This window comes from Struthio camelus, chromosome 6 (genome assembly GCF_040807025.1).
Source record: "Struthio camelus isolate bStrCam1 chromosome 6, bStrCam1.hap1, whole genome shotgun sequence".
Taxonomy (NCBI): Eukaryota; Metazoa; Chordata; class Aves; order Struthioniformes; family Struthionidae; genus Struthio; species Struthio camelus.
In genome coordinates this window covers 1,651,809-1,670,995 of record NC_090947.1, presented here as the reverse complement: position 1 = coordinate 1,670,995, position 19,187 = coordinate 1,651,809, and the positions used below count along the sequence as shown (strand labels likewise).

Here is a 19,187-nt window from a genome sequence, read left to right as displayed (position 1 = left end):
ATGGAAAGCAATGCAACTTAGCCGTTTGCAAGAGGTTGTATTATATGTCATTTCTCATGGGCCAGAGCAAGCAAACAGACAGCTATCACAGCTGAAATGATGCATAATAAGGGTTAAGCCACAGGATGCTGATTACATACTTGAACTTTATTCCATTCCTGTCTCATGCAAATTTAGAACCTCAGATTGCACCGCACTGTTTGAGAGACAACAAATAGCTTATACCTGACCCATCCAAATTTGCTTACCGAAGTTATGGAAGACACACGACTGGAAAATATACATCCTCCCACATATTTTGGTATGGACACCAGAACCCTCCATAATACCTCCCAGGAAAAGAATGCATCAGTCATCTGTTCACATGCCTCAAGTCTGCAGGGCTAACACGGCCTTGTTCTGAGAGCCATTAGCATGTGAGCAAAAGGATTTTTGATCTAGCTTTTGATCTAGCTTCCCCCACCTGCCCATGTTCGTGGTTAGGTGCCCATATAAAGCTAGATTCCAGGTCTACTAAAACTCATGCCTTTGGATCTGTTGCCAGACTCTTTATCCACAGCTATTGCTCTCCAGAGAAAAAGGAATTAAGTGCCTTTATTAGTCTGAATGATTCAAAACTTAGCTACAAGCATTACAGAAAATTACAAGCAACCAAGCAACCAGGGAGCAACCCAGAGCACAGATGGAATAATCATCCTTTAATAGCATCATTATGAGATGATACTGGATACAGTTATGCTAGGTGTATGAGACAGTTCTCCTAATGAATTTTAACATATCAGAATGCTATTGACTGACAGTTGCACACATTTAGCATCTTAGGAGCTCATCCAATGGACTTCTGACATTAAAACAGGAAGTGAGTTTGGGGGAAGACTGCCACTTCATTACATGGTAGCTTTTGCTGAAAAGGCAAAGGAAATTGCATCAGGTCCCTTCTTCATGTGCTGGATCTTTGAATCTTGGTTCTTCTTATTCTCCAGTCTACTTGAAAAAAAGGTGGAGAGGGAAGAAATATAGTTCAGCATTTGTCTCATAATTAATAGAACTAACCAACCATCCACAGCCTAGGGAAAATGTATGCAACTTTAGCATCAGAATCATATCCTGGCGATTCTATAAGGAGAAGATTGCATATGCAGAACACTTAACACATGTGAAAGCGTCGTGCTTACCCAATTGTCGTTGTTGCAAAACATCAAACCCCTACAAATTAGTACTACATATACTACATATACATGAATGAAGCAGATTGCTATAAAATTAACAACAGTGAAATAATTAACGCAGGAGATTCAAATCAACATATGCTGGGAAAAAATCATCTCAAAAATCAGAGATGGTTAGGGTTATAAGCTGGTGTATGATCTTCTGAGAAATGCATTTGAATTAAGAGCTACAATATGCAGAGAAAATTTGAGCCGTGTTTTTCTAAGAGAACATGTGACTGCCTCTACAGCTGTCTGTAGCCTATGCTGTATTTTCATCAAGTTGGTCACCATGGCAACCTGAAATTTCTCTGTAAGACAATTTTCTTAATAAAATTTCAGGGATAGATTTGTGCCAAAAAGGAATGTCCACACATGGGGTAGTGACAGAAAGAGTGACGCTCTGAGAGGTGCTGTCTAGCTTGCTCGGGAACGCCTGCGGCCCTGCCCAGTTCCTGAGGATGAGGGATGCCGGCCAAAGACCTGGGACCAGTCGCTATCTTCAGCTTTAGGGAGCAAGTGCTCTTTCGTGCTACAGACCTCCTACCTGGACAGAAATACTGTGCTATGCTATATTGCTATGTTGCAATATTTGTGCTACGCCTCCACACACATGAGTTAGCGGTGTGCCCTTGCAACAGTGAAGGGCAATCGCTCCCAGGTTGCATTAACAAAAATGCAGCCATAGCAGGTTCCGGGAAGTGATTCTTTTCCACTACTTGGCACTTGTGAGACCACATCTGGAACGCTGTGTCCTGTTTATTGGCTTCCCGGTAAAAGACAGACATGAACAAGTCCAGCAGAAGCCACCAGGATGATTAGGGTGCTGGAGGACAGGAAATATAAGAAGCAGGGAGAGCTGGGTTTGCTCAGCCTGGAGATGAGAAGGCAAAGGGAAGATCTTAGTTCTGTCTGCAGCTACTTGCTGGGAGAATATAGAGAAGATGGACCCAGACTCTTCTCCGAAGAAAGGATGAGAGGCACAAGCTGGAACGTGGGAAATTCCAGCCTGATATAAGGAAAAATCTCCCCCTTGAGAGTGCTCAAACACTGAACCAGAAGCCAAGAGAGCTTCTGGTTCCAGAGCCAAGAGAGCTGCCCTGGGACAGTCAAACCTCAGCTGGACAGAGGCTTTCAGAGGTCCCTTCCAATGTATTCTCTGACAAGTTCATTTCTAGTGTTTGCAAAATACAACACTGAACAGAGGGCTGACAGACGGCTATGAGAGTCCTTTCCAGCCCTCCGTTGAAGTGCTATTGTTTTTCCACAGCAATAAAATTAAGGTGTTTTCAATCAGGCCTTAAAATGACATACTGAAGTCTAAAGAATCATCCAAGCTCTGCATCTTCCAGAAGCAGAAGCAATTTCCTCAGTGCAGCAGTGGGTTGAATCCTTCAAAATGAATCTAGAGGAGGTGCGCAAAGGGCAAGACAAAATCACTGCCATTCAGAATAGCAGCAATAGCTTGCCACAGCAATTCTCCTCTCTGTCATAATACTGCCACTTCAGACCCATGCCGTGATCTGACCTGAGCATCAGGAAAGGTCCTGCCTGAGTCTGATTAAATTTCAGTCCTTCACTTCTGAACAGATGAGAGAGCCCTGTCTTCTCTGCTACAGAATATCACAGGTGCCAGGTGATACCAAGGACTGAGCTATCACAAACAGATTCCAAGGCAAGGGGAATATAACGGGTGTCCTGTCATTTCCCCCACGTTGCCTAAGACAGATAAATTGCTCTGCTCTCACTCTCAGAGCTGATCTGGACATGGAGCTCATGCATTATGCAACAGATCCCCTTCTGCAGGGATTTTCCTTCCCTCTGATGCTTCACTGTTTTTTCCCCAGAAAGCTATAAGCTACTTTTGGAGAATCAGAGACGGTAGGGTGGGTGAACGGAGGGGTGGGGGAGAGGAAGGGGCGGTGGGGAAAAGGAAGTCTAATGCATGAAGCCATGAGAATACAAAACTGGGACTAAACTTAGGCAGCTTCTTAATGAAGCCACCCGGGATAAAAGCTAATCTTTCCACACCCCCAGGAGGGTAATGCACCCTGCTCCATTATTACTTTTCTGGAATACAGACAAACACAAATTTCCAGTCCACTCTGAAGTTTGCATCCTGGATTTCTCAGGTATGAGCAGAACAGGCCCAATGGTACCAGTCATTCTTTCAACGAAAATCCCCACTATTCAAGGACATCAGCCCGTTTACTTCTGCTTCAAGCAATTTACTGTACTGCGAGGCTGCTAATCAGGTCATAACAACTGCCATAACCCCATTCCAGCCACCAGTGAGCTATGCCAGGTGAACTCAGCCAGAAAGTCATTCTAAGAAAATGTAGAAAACTTGATGAGGAAAATTACAACCCCTTGGCCTTATACAGGAGGAACCTTATCTTCTGTTAGAAGACATGTTCTTCGCATGAGTAGTGACACTAAGAGAAAATTAGTAATTGCAACCTACATGCATATTGCAAGCAAAGACAGGAGTTTTCCTCTTAATTTTCCTCTTCAAGGAAATGAAGCAATGCTGTTGACTCCAGGTAAAAATAAGTCATAGGTTGGACTCCACCCCTTGCAAAGTGTAATTGCCTTTGGCAGTTGACTTTGAAAGAGCAGAGCACTGCGGGCCTTTTTCCTTTGCTTTCTGACGTTCAAGATATTAGGTGCCTTTGAGCCATTTTTTTTTAAACTCTTCTTTACAACTCAGAGCCACAAATACCATTAAGCTGATTCCAGCTTAATGGAACTTAGAATTCCAAAAAAAATTTCATATACCTGGGTGCATTCAAAAAGCCTTTAATCTGCGGTGTGTCATAAACAGCATCCTTCTCTGAGCAGGAATCCCTCCTCCCCAAGGGTTTCAATGGGGCATTAACTGCATTACTAACATGCCCTTTGCTGACACTGTGGCAGCTAACAGCTCCAGCAAGCTCTGCACATATCTTACAGGCCAAGCTAACTAATGACCTTACACTTGTTGCAGGCTAAGGTTGTTAGCCAGTGATCAGCTGTTGTGCAGCAGCTGGCTCCCCTGCTGTCACTTGGTCATATGCTTGAGGTATTTGTTGGAAAGGCTGGCCCACAGGCTGACATGTGATTTTCACAATCTCCCCAGTTCCAGAGATGCACTAGCAAATAAATCCAGAAAATCTAATTAGAAATTGTCACTGAAGTAAGCTCGTTAATCATTGATGTGGTTCTTTCATAACGCAGTTTGCTGGCTCCTGCAGGCATCAGCAGAGCAGTTGGGTCTGAAAACTGCAGACTTTAAAAAGTTTTTCTTTATATAAGAATTGCACTGTTTTTTTTTTTTTCCTCTTGAATATTTAGCACATTCTAATGAGTCAAAAAACAGAGCCAGAAGGGACCAGTGAGATCATTTAGCCTGGCTTTTGCACAGAGTCAGGCACAGGATTCCCCTGAAAAAATTCCTAGGCTAAAAGGGAAGATCTAGTTCAGAGAATGCAAAATCCAGCATCAAAAATTCTTTCAACCACTTGCCTTGGTGATTTTTGCAGCAGTCAGTTTCCCATTCTGTTGCATAAAAAAAAATTACACTGTTTCTCACCTGAACTTGTCTAGTTTTGCCTGTCAATAACAGGTTCTTTGTTTAAGAGATAAAAGTCTTCCAATATTAAATTGCTGTTTCCCCAACCTACCCCAAAATCTTTTCTCAGCTAAGCTAAGCCAGCTGAATTTCTGCCATCTCAAAACATAGCATGTACTTCCTATGCTTCATTGAACACTGTCATCACAGAATGAATTGTAATAATGCTAACCATAATCATGCGGGTGCCAAAACACAGGGGAAAAAAACCCATGACTTTCCCTGGCCTCAAACAGAATAAATAATTTGTATATGCATAGTTCCAAAAGAAGCCCACGGATGAAACCCTCAGACTTGGGATTCAAGTGAAACTGAGAAGCAAACACAGCTCCAGACTTTGCAGCTAATAATAGGTCAAACCAGCAAAAATAAGAGACAAGCAGTTTTGATGGGCTTTGAAAATCTCCCTCAATCTCCTGATGTAGCTGCCTCCGAGTTATGATTGGGCCAAAACCTAGGACTCTGGTCCTTGCAATCTACCTTCAAGAGTGAGCAGAAAGTATTAAAACTGGAACTGCATAGAGTTTTGAGAACCATAAATTTCTCCCCATTTGTTTTCTATGCTCTTCCAAGGAGGTTTTACAGCTTGCTTCTGGTTTAGAGGTTTGTTAGGCATTAAGTCCAGGAGCACAAAACATTTGTGACTACTGCTTAATTAGGATAGCTGCTCTGGAGAACCAAAGAACTAATATAAGAGACCTGGCATTTTCCAAATGCAAGGAAAAGAGGTGTCAGCCCATTTAAAGGGCATGAACCTCCTTCTCCACAACTTTTTTAGAATATCAGTTGAAGATGGTTCAGCTCAAATTCATTGAGCCGGATTGGGATAGTTTGGTACGCAGAGGCCAACAAAGGCCAGACATTCACAAAATTTCTCCTCTCTTCTCTGAGGCAGAAAATCAACAATATGTTACTGTTCAGTAAGCCTCAGCCTCTCCACACCAACTCCTCGAAATAAAGCTACCCAAAAGGACACAGAATTCACACCAGAATGCCACTGCAATATGCTCAAGCAAGTTCAAAGATACTTAGAAAAGTCAGAAATTCCTATAAGAGGAAAGGCACTAATTAAAACAGCATATCACCTTGTACTGGCTTATGGATAAACTAAAATAATATATGGATTTAATGAAAACATTTTTACAAGATCAAATAAAGACCTGACCTAGCAGAATTACTGGGTTCTTCCTTTCATATCTAGGTTGTAGGAAAGTAGGGGTATATCTTCTTCAGCACATATATGTTTGTCACGGATATACTAACGAGTAAGAACTATGTCAGTTTTTGGTGAGTCAGCGGTGCCATCTGCATCTAAAACTGTCCTGTTTCCAACGTGGAGAGACTGAATTGAGCTCTACATAGATGCAGCATTCAGTTCTGGCTCTCTTCACAGGGGCACAGACCTGCGGTGGGTATGCAGCCAGTGAGTGTGCGAGACCTTTTTATCTCAAAGGTATAGTGCTAAGAACTTTCCTCTTCCTTTCCAAACTATTTTGGGAAACCAACTGGTTAACATGATAAGGAACTATCTCCATTCTGTGTTGCTAGAACTCTTTTAAGAACATTTCCCTTTGGATCAGCTCCCAAATACAGCAGGTAAAATATCAGCAGCAATTAGAGCTGCTCCCACACAGATCCTGAGAAGTAGGTCAGCAAAGGTGGTATGTGCAGCATAGGACTCGCCAGCTCTAATGAATCATGAGTGCCTGTCACTATCATTTCCATTAACTGGGCGCCGAACATCACCTTCACAGGTTCTCTGCAACAAAGTTGCCCTGGATAAATTGCTTCTTTGTTCTCTCAGGTACATTATTACTGCGTTCGTTTTTTTGTTTGCTGAACTATGGGGCCTCAGGGCCCTGTTGCATTAGATTCTGCACAAAGACGCTGCCATTCCTTCCAGAGTTTGGAGGATAAAAAGTAGCATTAAAAGACACAACAAGTTGTGGGTGGGAGGAGAGCACTGGCAGAACAGGGCACCAAACAACTTATCTCGGTATCATTGCCACTATGGCACAACAAGGGTATGGTCCAGATCCCATAGGCAAGCGCTACACCCCTGCTAAGAACAATCAGTCTGGAAAAGTTTCAAAGCATCCATGAAACATTAGCGCTTACAGAAATACACCTCTGTCAACCAAGACAGACGGAGACAAAAAGGCACAACTGTAGCTTGAGGCTTGAGCCTTAAGCTTAGCTCAGGACAGCAGGTTGATTTTGTGGGCCACTGTTCACAGTACCTGAACACCAGGACACTGGTGTTTGTGTGAGCATAGGGGACGGACTACTTGAGAGTGAGTAAGAGACATGAGATCTGTAGATGGTGGTCTTATTGGAAGTAAAACAACAGGTATAGTACAAAGAGGCAGTCATACCATCTTTTGTTGCCTTGACACTGCTTTGGAGCCCTTGTTCCACAAGCCCTCCCTTAGGCACCAGAGACAGCCACCCAGAAACCCTGCAAACCCTGTCTGCACAGACCAGTGGTAACATCCAAATCTGTGAGTGGTTTTGACAATATCGAATAGGGTAACTCCCACAAGTATGTCACAGCACTGGTACCCTTCATTCCCTAAGGTATGACCATAGGTCTGACCCTAGGACTGACCATACTAGGTATTTGGACCTGAGAGGGTCTTAATCCCTATATACCTCTCCCATACATTTACTTCATCTCACAGAAAAAAAAAAAAATGCATCTTTTGAACCATTCTCAGTACTGTATATAATGGGAGAACTGAAGGAGAAGAAATATAACCCCGTAGTTTTTTGCACCAGTTATCAAAGCGCTGCCTGGATTTGTCCTTTGAGTTACAAGAACTGCATGGGTTGCCTCACATTTCAGCAACGTTTGGCAAGCGACCAATTGATAGTGCTATTTGTATTCTCAAGTGTCATTTCCTCATAAGCAAGTCCTACAAATGTCTAAGAAAAAAGTGGCTTTTAACGTGCTTGCAGCCAAGGAGCACATTCTCCCAAGAGATCCTTTATCCTGAGCAGTTACATTCCCACTCTGCCCAAAAAACAGCAGTTCGAGCCTGCATGAAAGCTACACTTTCAACTCTACTTACCCAAATTGTGTTATTCAGTCTTGTCAGAGCTGATATAGCTGCGTTTGTGCCAGTGTCCGTGGCTGTTACCTCTTCTACTTGAAGGGAAGGCTTCAGGAGCAAAGAGACCTTTTAAGAAAGAACGTGGAGACATACATGGGTGTTATATGGGCATGATCTGAGCAAACTTCAGGTCTCCCATATTCCCTGCTCCCTCAAAGTGATGAGCTGCTCCCACCCAAAAGACAAACCAACATGTACCAGGGAAGTCCAGCATGGTAGAAACGGCTTACCTTCACTGTGACCGCTGCCTAGCCTGTTGGGGTTCATTATCTGCATATGCATCATCTGTAAGTTAAAGACATTTCTTTAAGAACCTCATCTATAAAGAAGTCAGCCTCTCCTGCATTTCCTCAGGTACTATGTGGTCAATGAAGTAATGCAGGACTTCATTATTAATTTCTCCAGGAACAAGATCACTGCTGAGACTACTACAAAGCAGTTATGTTTCTAAGCGTGTAGTTCCAGGTAGGCCCTCAGGTCAACATCTTGGGTAGTCAATATCTTATCTGACCTGACTGTAGTGCAGATACAGCCAGGCAGCCTGAAGAGCAGGGTTAGTCTGTTGTGGTCACACAGAGCACCTTTTTGACTCATTTATCCCAAATGACTTTTTAAAGCTCTCTCTATAATCTTCTCTAGGTCTCTATCCCAGTAATATAATCTCAGCCTCAGCCAGTCATGCTTCCTGTCCTAAGCAAACACCACAAGCACTGCTGGATTTACACCAACACCATTCACAGTGGGCCAGGCTGAGATCCTTTGAACAGAGTTAAATCCTCTAGAGGAAGAGGTGCTGTGCACCTGCTGCAGCTCTCTGCAGAAAGAAATACTTTTCCTTTCATGTGTGATAATTCCCTTTGGCATTTATTCTCCATTAACATTCTAGCAAATATATTCCCTAACAGGAATATTGGCAGCAATACTGAATTTTAAGTGATGGTTAAAGAAGACTTGCAGAAAGAACTCTGCTTGTAAAAGCAAGTGTTTATACTGAGTGTCCAATTAAAAGAGTTATACTTAACTCACAGAGGACAGACTGAACATCCAAGACTACCTTACATATTTCAGTACTTCACACAGAGTCTTTCTGCTCTGCAAATCAAGAATTCTTGTGGTGCATTCATCAGCTAGCTCTGAATAGAGCCTCTGAACAAGAAAATCACAAGCTAATTTGGCAATTCAAACCAAGAGGTGACACTTAATCTTATTTGCTTCAAGTCATTCATTCAGCTGCTTGCAGTTCCCCAAAATAAAAGCTGTCCTTATTCTCTGGCACCTTGCCTTTGGAACTAGCTTCATTCCTTGAACATAACCCTCAAGCACAACACCCACTGTTGATTAGTGTTGTCAGTGCAGGCACCCAGTTTCAGATGAACTCATTTTTGTGTCAGTTCATGGAAATCACTGGCGTGATTTGAAAACAGCTAGCAGGAACTCACAATTGGGATCAGCATCTACTCACATCTTAAAAACCAAGTAAGACAGCTCAAAAACAAAGCCACGTGGAACACACATCCCAGTAGAGCAAGCCTTCTTCAGTTATACTGTGATTAAATGCTCAGCTGAGGGCTGCGTTTAATAACAGACCCACAACCATCAGATGTGTCTATAAGATGTGCCAATCACTGTTCTCCAGGCACAGGTGCACTACATATTTCAATGCAGAAAGAGTGTCAAGGTTGGTGGATGTGTCAGACTATCAGAGATTCACACTCTCCCAAGGCAGCCATCAAGCAACCGATGAAAAGTACAGCATGACAGGAGACAGCTGGATTTCAAAACACACAGTTTTCCATTCAAAATCTCCAACTGCAACTAAAAGAGACGGCAGGAGCTTCTGCAGCACAAACAGCACAGGTCAAGAAGGCTGCTAGACATTTGAGTAAGGAAAGAAAAAGGAGACCATCAGATGAGCCACAGCTAGGATGGAGAGCCCTCTGGCAATATGGCAGTGAGCAGAAAGGTATTTCAACTTTGAAGTGACCATTACGTTTGGAGGGGAGGAACTGTGGCCTAGTGATTAATCAAGGGCAAATTCCATGCCCCGCCATGCCTCAATTTCTTCACCAATAAAACAGGAACACTATCAACTGAGGTGAAAAAAAAAAAAACCTTGTATCGATATTCAGGATTTCAATATGCATGGTCAAAGCTAGTTACAGATCCTGCCTTTACACATATTTACCCAACCTCTTTTCAAAAGAGGATGAGCAGATTTTTTTTTTTTCTCCCAGGCAGCAAAAACAGGTTGTCCCCTTCCTTACCTCCTCACTGCTTATCGATTCCGAGCTGGACATGTCCTGATGGCACTGGACAACCATGTTCACGATCTGCTCTTCAGAGACTACCACAACACTTCTGCAGAAAGCAGTTGGCTGTAATAGATCAAAATAGGACAAAACTGATGGAGCAAGCCTACAGTGCAATCCCCCTCCTGGCGTTTCTCTAAGGGGAAAACATCTGTACAAGGATTTATTAATCAGCTTCCAAAAGGAAAAAAAACTCAAGGCTGTACCCCTAAAACTAATTCTTGGAGCAGCCTGAGGCCAGAACAGTATACTTTGGTGGCATACAACTCCACTTTACCATAGCCACAAGTTATTGCTCCACAGTTGCATATTAACTATATGAAGCCTGGAGCCTGCTAGAGGTAGAAGAAAATTTACAAATCCTTTCTATGCCTCTGGCATTACCTACCATGAACAGAAGAGCTGTGCAGGGCTATGCTGATGGCAGCTCCAACTCTAGAAGTGAAACCACCTTCAAAGAAGTTGCCTTCATGAATGGGTGGAAGCTTGAGCCAAACTTGCACCCAAACTTAGAAAATGGATATCCCTACCCTGTCATTCATACCCCATTGCACCAACAGGAGGGACAAGGGGTCTATCTTCCCAACAAGAAATCTATGGTGCCTAAACTAGAGATTTCCCCATCTATATGAATATATGCAACATACACACCAAAGTGAACCAGTTCAGGCCTTCACTCATTAAATCAGGTAAATCTGATTCATTTCCCACAGTTTGGAAGGACCTGCAGAATGTTATCTGTGTAGGATACAGTGATAACTTCACTGCAGCCAACCTTTGTGTTTTGAAAGAAAACCAGCAAGAACCATCAGTTGAGCATTGTCCCATCTACACATACCAGCTGCTTAGCTCAAGGGCAGCAGTACCCAATGAGACCCAATTGGCTTTTTATGGGATAAACTACCTCCTGAGGGAGCAGCATGATTTGTTAGCTATTAGGAAAACTTCTGCACCATCTATTCCGAGATCCCATTCTTCAGCGCTTTCCCAGATTCCTGCCTTTTCCCTAAACTGTGCGCCCGGGAAGGACAGATACATTTGGCTGCCATTCGCAGAAGGAAGATATGTGAGAAGAACTTAGCCAGCAGCAGCACAAAGAACCACAGACTTCTAGAAGTCTGAGTAACATAATACAGGACATGGTACAGTATGTCATTATTGGATACAGGGACTCAGGAGCTACTCCAAACGCTTTGCTGGTTTTATGCAACAAGTTAGGACATAACCACTCAGAAGTTTGCAAGAGAAGCCATGTTTTGTTAAAAATAATCAAGCACAGAGAAGATCAGATTCAAGGCTGATGTATTGACACTGAAGCTGGTCATCTAACAGTTCCAGCAAGAGCTATATCAAAAGCCTGAGCTGTGTTTATTTCAAGCTGAAAACAGAGTTGAAAACCTGATAGAAAAGATTAGCACTGTCAGCTGTCAGTGAAGTGGGGGTCTGCACTCAATAAGAAAATAAGCCTTTACATGGTACCTTCACAATCTCATCCGAGAGGAGTCAAAGCCAACAGTAAAGCAACTGTTGACTTCAGGGACACCTAGATGGGGAGAGCATGCACTGCCAAGTGAGCTCTGCTCTCTTTTCAGAGTTATAGCAAATTCTCAACAAGTCCATAAATGGATGCACTCGCTGTTCAAGCCTACCAGGAAAAAAACAGTCAGACTGGATTTAGGCTTCAGCTAGCCTTTGATACTCAGCTGAAACTGATAACCAGCAGAGTTCTGTGCCCCAGGTCCCCTCACACAGCTTATATCCCGCTTTCCTGGCTTCTTATTCCTTACCTGGATAGATGATAGACAGAAGTAGATCAAACTTCAATTTCCTCCCCCTCTCTTATCTTGGAAAGAAACCATACCTTCCTTCTAGGAGTTGGTCCCAAAGCACACAGATACTTTACTAGATGCTGCTCCAAGACACACGTGCTTTCTTTTCAGCTCAAAGAGCAGGTCCCATACTCCTCATAGGTCAGCCTGAAGAGTTTCCAAGCACTGCCACTCCCCACGTAACACTTGGTCCTTACTGCAGGTTACATTTGTTTGGGTTTGTTTGGGTTTTCAGGAGTCTAATCATTCATCAGCACCATATTTCAACATGTCGTGAGAACAGCCTGTACTAAGGGTTTTTTTGTACCCTCCCTCTTCCCCCATCCAAGGGCACAAATGCACTTACCACAAAAGGCCCTATTTTGAAATCACATGTGAATGGGTCTCTCCCTGAAACTTTTGTGCATACGGTTTCACGGATACTGAACTGCAGCACTAGTTTGTAATCATTGCTGTTCCACATGTCAACCTGGTAAAAGGAAGAGCCACAAAATATATAATCAGTGCCTGCTAGTCTTCTGTGTTCACTTCACGGCAATCTTGCTTCTTTGTCAAGCAGAACCAAGACATTACGGCATTAGGGGGTCAGTGTCAAATTTAGAGCAGATTACCGTGGCGTGAGAAAGGATGTTTTCTTATTGCACGTCTGTAAGAAAAACAAAATATATCACGTTTTGTTCTCTTAAGCAGATTTGGTAACAGCAACGTAGAGCAGCTTTCCACAAGTGTTTCAGATGAAATACCACAGTCCTTTGCACAGCCTCCTGCTGCTCAAGTTGATTTTCAAGACTGCAGCCATCAGAGGTAAGTGCATGTAGCAACACCCCTGCATGCTGCTGCCCACCAAGGCAACAGCAAGCCAGCACTCCTGCTGCTCCCAGCTTTTCTGTGAAAATCAGGATGCTAACAGCTCTGCTTTGGATAGCCAGACTGCTGGGAAGTATATTGCAAACACATGACTTTGGAAGTAAATCAGAAGATTGCAAACAATTGAATTAACACAGCTTAAAGAGTCACTCCTTATCAGTCAGCTCAGGTGCCTCAGTAGGAAGTGTGCACGCCACACTGCAAGCTTTAGACAGTTTGGCTACTTTTGTTGGCACATTAGGATCTTCTTTTCTTAGTCTCACAGTCTAATTAATGTTTTAGCTCAGTAACGGAGAATCAAACAAAAACACGTCTTTCAGTAATTGCTTTCAAGTAGAAGTTTTTCCAAACTAGAACTATTCAAATATCATCTTGCCATTCCTGCTTGCAGAGGACTTGGTATATGCCACCTATAGAAACAGACCAATTCTCAGGAACATAGACATGCCAACTTTAAATTATGAAGTTTTAACCCCTTAGCTCTGGGAATTCAATATAATTTTTAGCAACACAAGTTAAAACAGACGGGAGTTTCCTGATTGCATTTAGACACTCGTAGATTTAATCCATAACTGGTGTGTAGAGACAAATTGAAGAAAGAATCCTGACTGTGTTTGCGGTGGCATCTAATTAGCAGTGCAGACGTTCAGCTGAGACCTTCAGATGAACTAGGTGGCCTTATGCCCAAAACATAAAGCAGTTAGCTGGAGATATTTGAAAGTACCAGCTCTTTTCTGAATAAAGTTTTGAACAAACTCCTGTGAGACCTCCCTTAGAAATTTCTATTTTGGGAGTGCAAAGTTTGAACTCCTAACATGTTATTAATGAAAAAACAACACACAGGGAAAATTCAGGTTTCTAAAGTCATAGCTTTGGATAAAGCCCAAAATCCACCCTCTTCCAAGAAACGTCAGAAAACTCTAAATAAATCGAGGTTTCCCAGATTGAATGGAAAACAATTTTCCACCAAAGGAAAGCAAATTTCAGATAAAGTATCTGAGTTGCCTGTGAACTTACACTTCTAACATGGCTCCTGACAACACCGTACAAGTTTGGCCCCCGTGACTGAGAATTGATTCTTGCAATGGAAGCATTGAGAGCCTCTTCTGTGACAGGCAGTTCATAGTCATACACTGGAATCCCTGAGACAGACACACAATTCCATTAAAAGTTAGTTTGGTCTTGCACTTTTTTCCCTTAAATCATAAGAAATACGATATGGTTCCGTTCTGAGCAACTTACCTGAACATGAGAAAATGCTCAGTGTAAAGACAAAAATTAAGATCCTCATAGTGTGCCTATCAAAATCCCCTGGTCTTTTCCCTTTCTAAGTAGTGGTTTCCAGAGCGTATTCCTCTGTCTTTATATAAATACAGCCTTGATACCACACCTGACCTTCCTGTGTCCAAGCTCCGCTACAAACATTGCACTTTAAACCAAATTGATCTGGGAGTAAATATTTGCTGTCAGCTTTTCTCCGTTTAGCAGTAGTTCTCCATTAGGAGAGGTACTGCAGTGGTTTTTTTCCCCTAGCACTCTGACTAAAAGAAAGCCCTGAATTTCTGATATCTCCATAGCCAAAGGCAGAACTCAATTCTTTTTTTTTTTCACTTCTAGCCATCATTTTTCAATTTAAAGCTAATAGGTCGATTCTTCCCTTAATACCTGACCAAGCACCTTTGTGTCTCTGCAGCAACTAAAGGCAGTTACATGTCCAGGCTCCCTGAGGAGGAGACAATTGTCCGACACTGAACGGGAATTCACCTGCACAGACCTGCCTGTTATCATGACCCTGTTGGGCCACAGCATCAAACTGAAGCCTCTCAGACACATGACACAGTGTAGACCCTTGGAACAACTGAGCCTTTAGGTTTATTTTACCCTTTTGCCCTGCAGGCTCCTGGGATCTCTGCTATTCATCAAGCGCCAGAGCAGCTCCCACATTGCTCTGACTTACTAAGCCTGAGCCAAAATAACCAAAGAAGTCATTGGCTGTGGCCACTTGATAGCCCCCATCAGATCCTCCTTTGATGCTCAAGCCTCAGTGTCAGCACAGAAGTTAACAGGAGTTTTGAAACAATTATGGCCATAATTATGGCCTGACTTCAGTACTGAAGCTCTTAGCCGACTGGAGGCAGACGGCGCTGGGCAAGGGATTCTGTGACCATCCTCTCCAACGCAAAGTCTCTCAGCATTTGCTGGTCTTGTTTTCCAGATGCAGGCAACATGTCTTTTGATTGTACCACAACTGCCCCACAGCAGAGCCATGGAAATGGTTTTAGCAAGATTCAGAGAAGCATCTGGGTTTTAGTGCTAAAGGCTGTCCATGAGAGTTGGGAGAGGAGAGAGGGAAACTGCTCAGGGGATTCAGTAGCTACTTTCCAACAAGTTCATCCATTGCTGACTGTTCACAAGGCAGCTGAGATGCAGAAGTCTGATAAGCATCACCCACACTGAAAGTACTTTAGGGCAAAGACCCAAAAAGGCCATGCGCTTCTAAGACATAGTATAAACAATTGCCACAGTGTAGGCCTTGATCCCCGTTGTATTCATTCCATGTTGCTGCTGTGAGATCCTAGAAAAGTAATCTGTCGAGCGTGGCGCGCACCAGAGAGAAAGCTCACGTGCCAGTTGGTAGCACTCCACATGAACATAAACTGTGACTCCACTTGGAACAAGGCATGCCCAGGAAGACAAATAGACATGACGCCAAGCAGAAAGCTCGGTGGGGCCACGTTACTGGCTAGCGACACACCACGTGTGTGCCATCCTGTCCAAGCATTGCTTTGAGAGACACAGCTGGGGGTGCACCTTCCAAAAAGGGGTGGGCATCTTTTGCCAGCCAACCCAAAACCATTTGAAATGAAACTACAACAACTATTTAGGAGAAGGAATTTGGATTTCAGCATTGAGAATACGGGCCAAAACGACGACTGAAACTTTTCCCAGTCAAAAGCCAGAGCTGCTTCTGTACATCCATTCTCTCTGCTCATAGCAGCTGTGGACAATCTCTCCCAGCTCCTGGCCATCCTCAGCCGTAAAAGGACTGCCCTTCCTGTTTCCCTGTTCTCAGTTGTTATCTGTGCCACAGCCAGGCTGTTTAATACTCTTCCCTGCTGCAGCCAGGACAGAGCACCACGACTCAGAGGTTTTACACTGAACTGGAAACTCAAGAACAGTCCAGTGTGTTATGTACAACTTTTCTGCAACCCCATCCATGATGCCTCAGATCAAGGAGGAAACCTTCAGAGACATTGTTTGACCTGCTACTACAGTGCTTTCTCTGCAATAAACTATGCTGCTGCTGCGGTAAGGAAACAGGAAACAAGACAGCTCATACCACATGAATGCAAAGGACTTTGCATCCAGAGCTCCAAGCACCTTACTGTTTTTCGGCAAGCTTCACCACCAACTTGTTGCAGTGGTTTGGACAACATGTAGCTTTTGTCTTCATCCCTAGAAAGGGAATTGTCTGCCTCACCTACGACGGAAGCATGAACATGCATGAAACATATCCAAGACCTGAATATGTAAAACTGCTTGCTAACTGCCAAGCAAAAGCATTATTAGTAGCCCCATAATAATTTTAGCTATGGACCTGATTGTACATTTCAAAGAGCTCTCTCTTACTGTAGCTACTCGATGATGCTGCCAGCAGGAATGTAGAAGCACTAAGCAGTGCTTAAAAATAAAATTGTTTAATTAAATGAAAGTTCCTATGCAGAGCTCTGGCTTTGCTTTGTAGTGTCCAGAAAATGGAGACATTTGGTATTCCAGCTCTCTAAATCTTGGCTCATTAAGCCTGTAATGAACTCAGTAAATATTTCTCCTGTGTCTCCACAGATACATTATACACTCCAGTAGATTCATGTTGTTACAACAAAATTGGTTTTATTCACTGTACATGTCAGAGGAGCATTTGGGTTCAGAGTAGATAAGCTAGCACAGACTACCTTCTGTGTCCTTTGATACAAACGATAGACAGAGCTCTCCTTCCCCAGCCTCTTCATTCAGTCTCACTGAGAGGGAGAGCAAGGAGGAAAGCAGATGGTACTCCTCCTCCTCCAGACTGGCTGCCCTCCCCTAAAGGCTCAGTGCAAGAATCCCTCTGCTGCAGGATCAGGTCTGGCAAGTTAAAAAAAAAAAAAAAAAAAAAAAAAAAAAAAAAGGGCTTCACTTCAGCTTTGCTCCCTGACCTTCAGGGCCTGGTATGGAGGAACTGGGAGCCAGCAGAGCATCCAGCCAAGCAGGGAGGAGCAGGGCAGATTGAGGAAGAATCACAAGCAGGAGCAACAACAGCAGCTTCTCTTCCAATTAGGAGCTGGACACTTTTTTTAAAGAAAGATTAGAATACTTTAGTACCTATTGATTCTTGATGTGGGTGAGGAAACAGAGAGAGGCGGACAGAAGCAGTGGGGAAGGAAGAGGGATGAGGTGAAGGAGGCCAGGATTTCCTTCTCTCTTTCTCTGCAGAGAAAGAAAGCTTTGTGGGCCGTCCTGTCGACAGGAGCAGGACATTAAGCAGGAACCCCTGTTGGGGAGATAGGAGCAGGGGAAGAGGTAGAAACCAGAGACAGAATGCGAACTGAGAGACTACGGAGAAAACAAGTTCAGGCTTATGGTGGTTAGAGGAAAAGGAAGTCTGGCGAAGGCGCAGCATTATCCTTGCTCACAGATAACGCATATCCACAGATAGCAGCTACCTAGTGCTAAAGAGCCAGGCACAGCCAATGGGAAAAGGATGGTATAGTCTCCAAACAAAAAAGTATTTTGGGGAAACCTTTGCCTTCAGTATGTTTAAGAAGTTGAGTCAGCTCTACATATGCAGACTCAAAGTTTCCGGAGTTCTGAGTTTTTGGGTAGGCTTGAGGTTTTTAACAAACTCTCTTTGGACTGGAGACTGTAACAGAAACTTCAGTTTGCAACTTCAGAAATGCAACTAAATTTGGGAGAAGCAGCTGGAATTCAAGAAGTACTTTGCAGAAGGTCTCCACATTTGAAGGCAAAATCCTGAACTGAAGAGACACTTCAATTATTGGCACATTTAGAATCGAAAGTTGTTGTTTCATCCATACTAAAAAAAACACAGGCATAGCCACTAAGACTGAGGACAACATGTTATTGAAAGAGAAAAGTGACTTATATCCTTCTTCTAGAGGTCAACTGCTAGCATTTGCAGGTAAAGAACCTGCTATGAATTACTAAGTGCTATGAGCCATTTTGCTGGGAGATGCCCTGTCCCGAGGAGAAGTGATGGAAAGTGAAGCCCTTGCCCCATACCAAAAACAAGGCAGCACAAAGCTGAGCAGGTGTGAAAATGAGACAAGCATTTCTGAAATGTTCCCTGCTGTCTTCCATGTTCACAGGGACTATACAAACTTTTATGGGAAGAAAACCCAGACACGAGAGAGTACTGAGGAGAAGCTACATATTTAGTCCACAGCTTTAGGAATGGCTTCTCCCTATTGCAACAGCATCAAGGGAACTCACAGTGTCTCTGATCAGGATGACATTTTTTCCCTAAACAGACTAAAGAAGCAGCAGAAGACTTTCAGAAGACAGCCTGCAGAGCTGACAGAAAAAGCATATGGGCACATACATATACATCTTTTAAGGAGGGAAGGCTAAAAATAAATATTATAGGATACAATAAAACCTCGTGAAACCTGAAATGGGGCAACAGGGAGAAAGACAATCTACAGTAATTTAAGGACTAAACTTTGACTCCAGTACCAGCAAGTTCCAGCTGCCAAGCACCTCGGGGCAGGGTGGGGGAGGAAGGGTTATATCCAATTTAATTTACCCAGCAAATAGATGTGCACCATTTAAGAACACAGAAAATTAGGGAGTTTAATAGCATCTTCTACATGACTATTTTCAGACCACTTCCACTCCCAGCAATCAAGTCAGTTCTGTTCCCAGACAATTGAGAGAACAATGATTTCTCTTTACGAGTGAAATGTTGATAATTGCAAGATACATTTTCATTAAGAATGTAAATCATGCAGCATTGCCACATGGCTGTACCCTGAGAACAGTCCAAACACCCTCCCACATACTGAGGAACTATTCCAGGCGCCTTTGTTTTCTGGCCATTTAGATCACACAAGAAAGTTAATGATGTCCCTTCAGAAAAAAAGAAAATTCTGACTAATTGCAAAACAAGATTTTTTTTTCCCTAGTTCTGGCAGTGTGGCAATAGCAAAACCAACAGCTTCTCTAATGTTCTGCCTTTGTGTTTCTACTCCATG

General features: G+C 43.2%; 1 protein-coding gene across 2 annotated transcripts; it reads right to left on the bottom strand.

Moving 5' to 3' along the window:
- Positions 1–568: 568 nt before the first annotated feature.
- On the bottom strand, positions 569–14,338 carry SPP2 (secreted phosphoprotein 2). Of its 2 annotated transcripts, none has more exons than XM_009681819.2 (7): positions 14,179–14,338; positions 13,954–14,078; positions 12,416–12,538; positions 10,196–10,306; positions 8,162–8,216; positions 7,890–7,997; positions 569–984 (listed from the first exon to the last, which is right to left on the bottom strand). In XM_009681819.2, exons 1-6 carry the CDS (start codon positions 14,225–14,227, stop codon positions 7,900–7,902), a joined length of 561 nt encoding a protein of 186 aa, XP_009680114.1. In that variant the 5' UTR covers positions 14,228–14,338; the 3' UTR covers positions 569–984; positions 7,890–7,899. The 2 variants fall into 2 exon arrangements, with proteins under 2 accessions (XP_009680114.1, XP_009680115.1); XM_009681820.2 differs by having other exon boundaries at positions 684–987; positions 14,179–14,336.
- Positions 14,339–19,187: the final 4,849 nt, after the last annotated feature.

Bases quoted from the DNA above. Each gene is read 5' to 3' on its own strand.
- SPP2 (XM_009681819.2), bottom strand. From the start codon at position 14,227: ATGAGGATCTTAATTTTTGTCTTTACACTGAGCATTTTCTCATGTTCA. The intron at 10,307-12,415 runs GTAAGTGCATTT...GATCTATTACAG, and splicing joins TCAAAATAGGGCCTTTTGTG to CCAACTGCTTTCTGCAGAAG. The intron at 7,998-8,161 runs GTAAGCCGTTTC...CTTTCTTAAAAG, and splicing joins AGGCAGCGGTCACAGTGAAG to GTCTCTTTGCTCCTGAAGCC.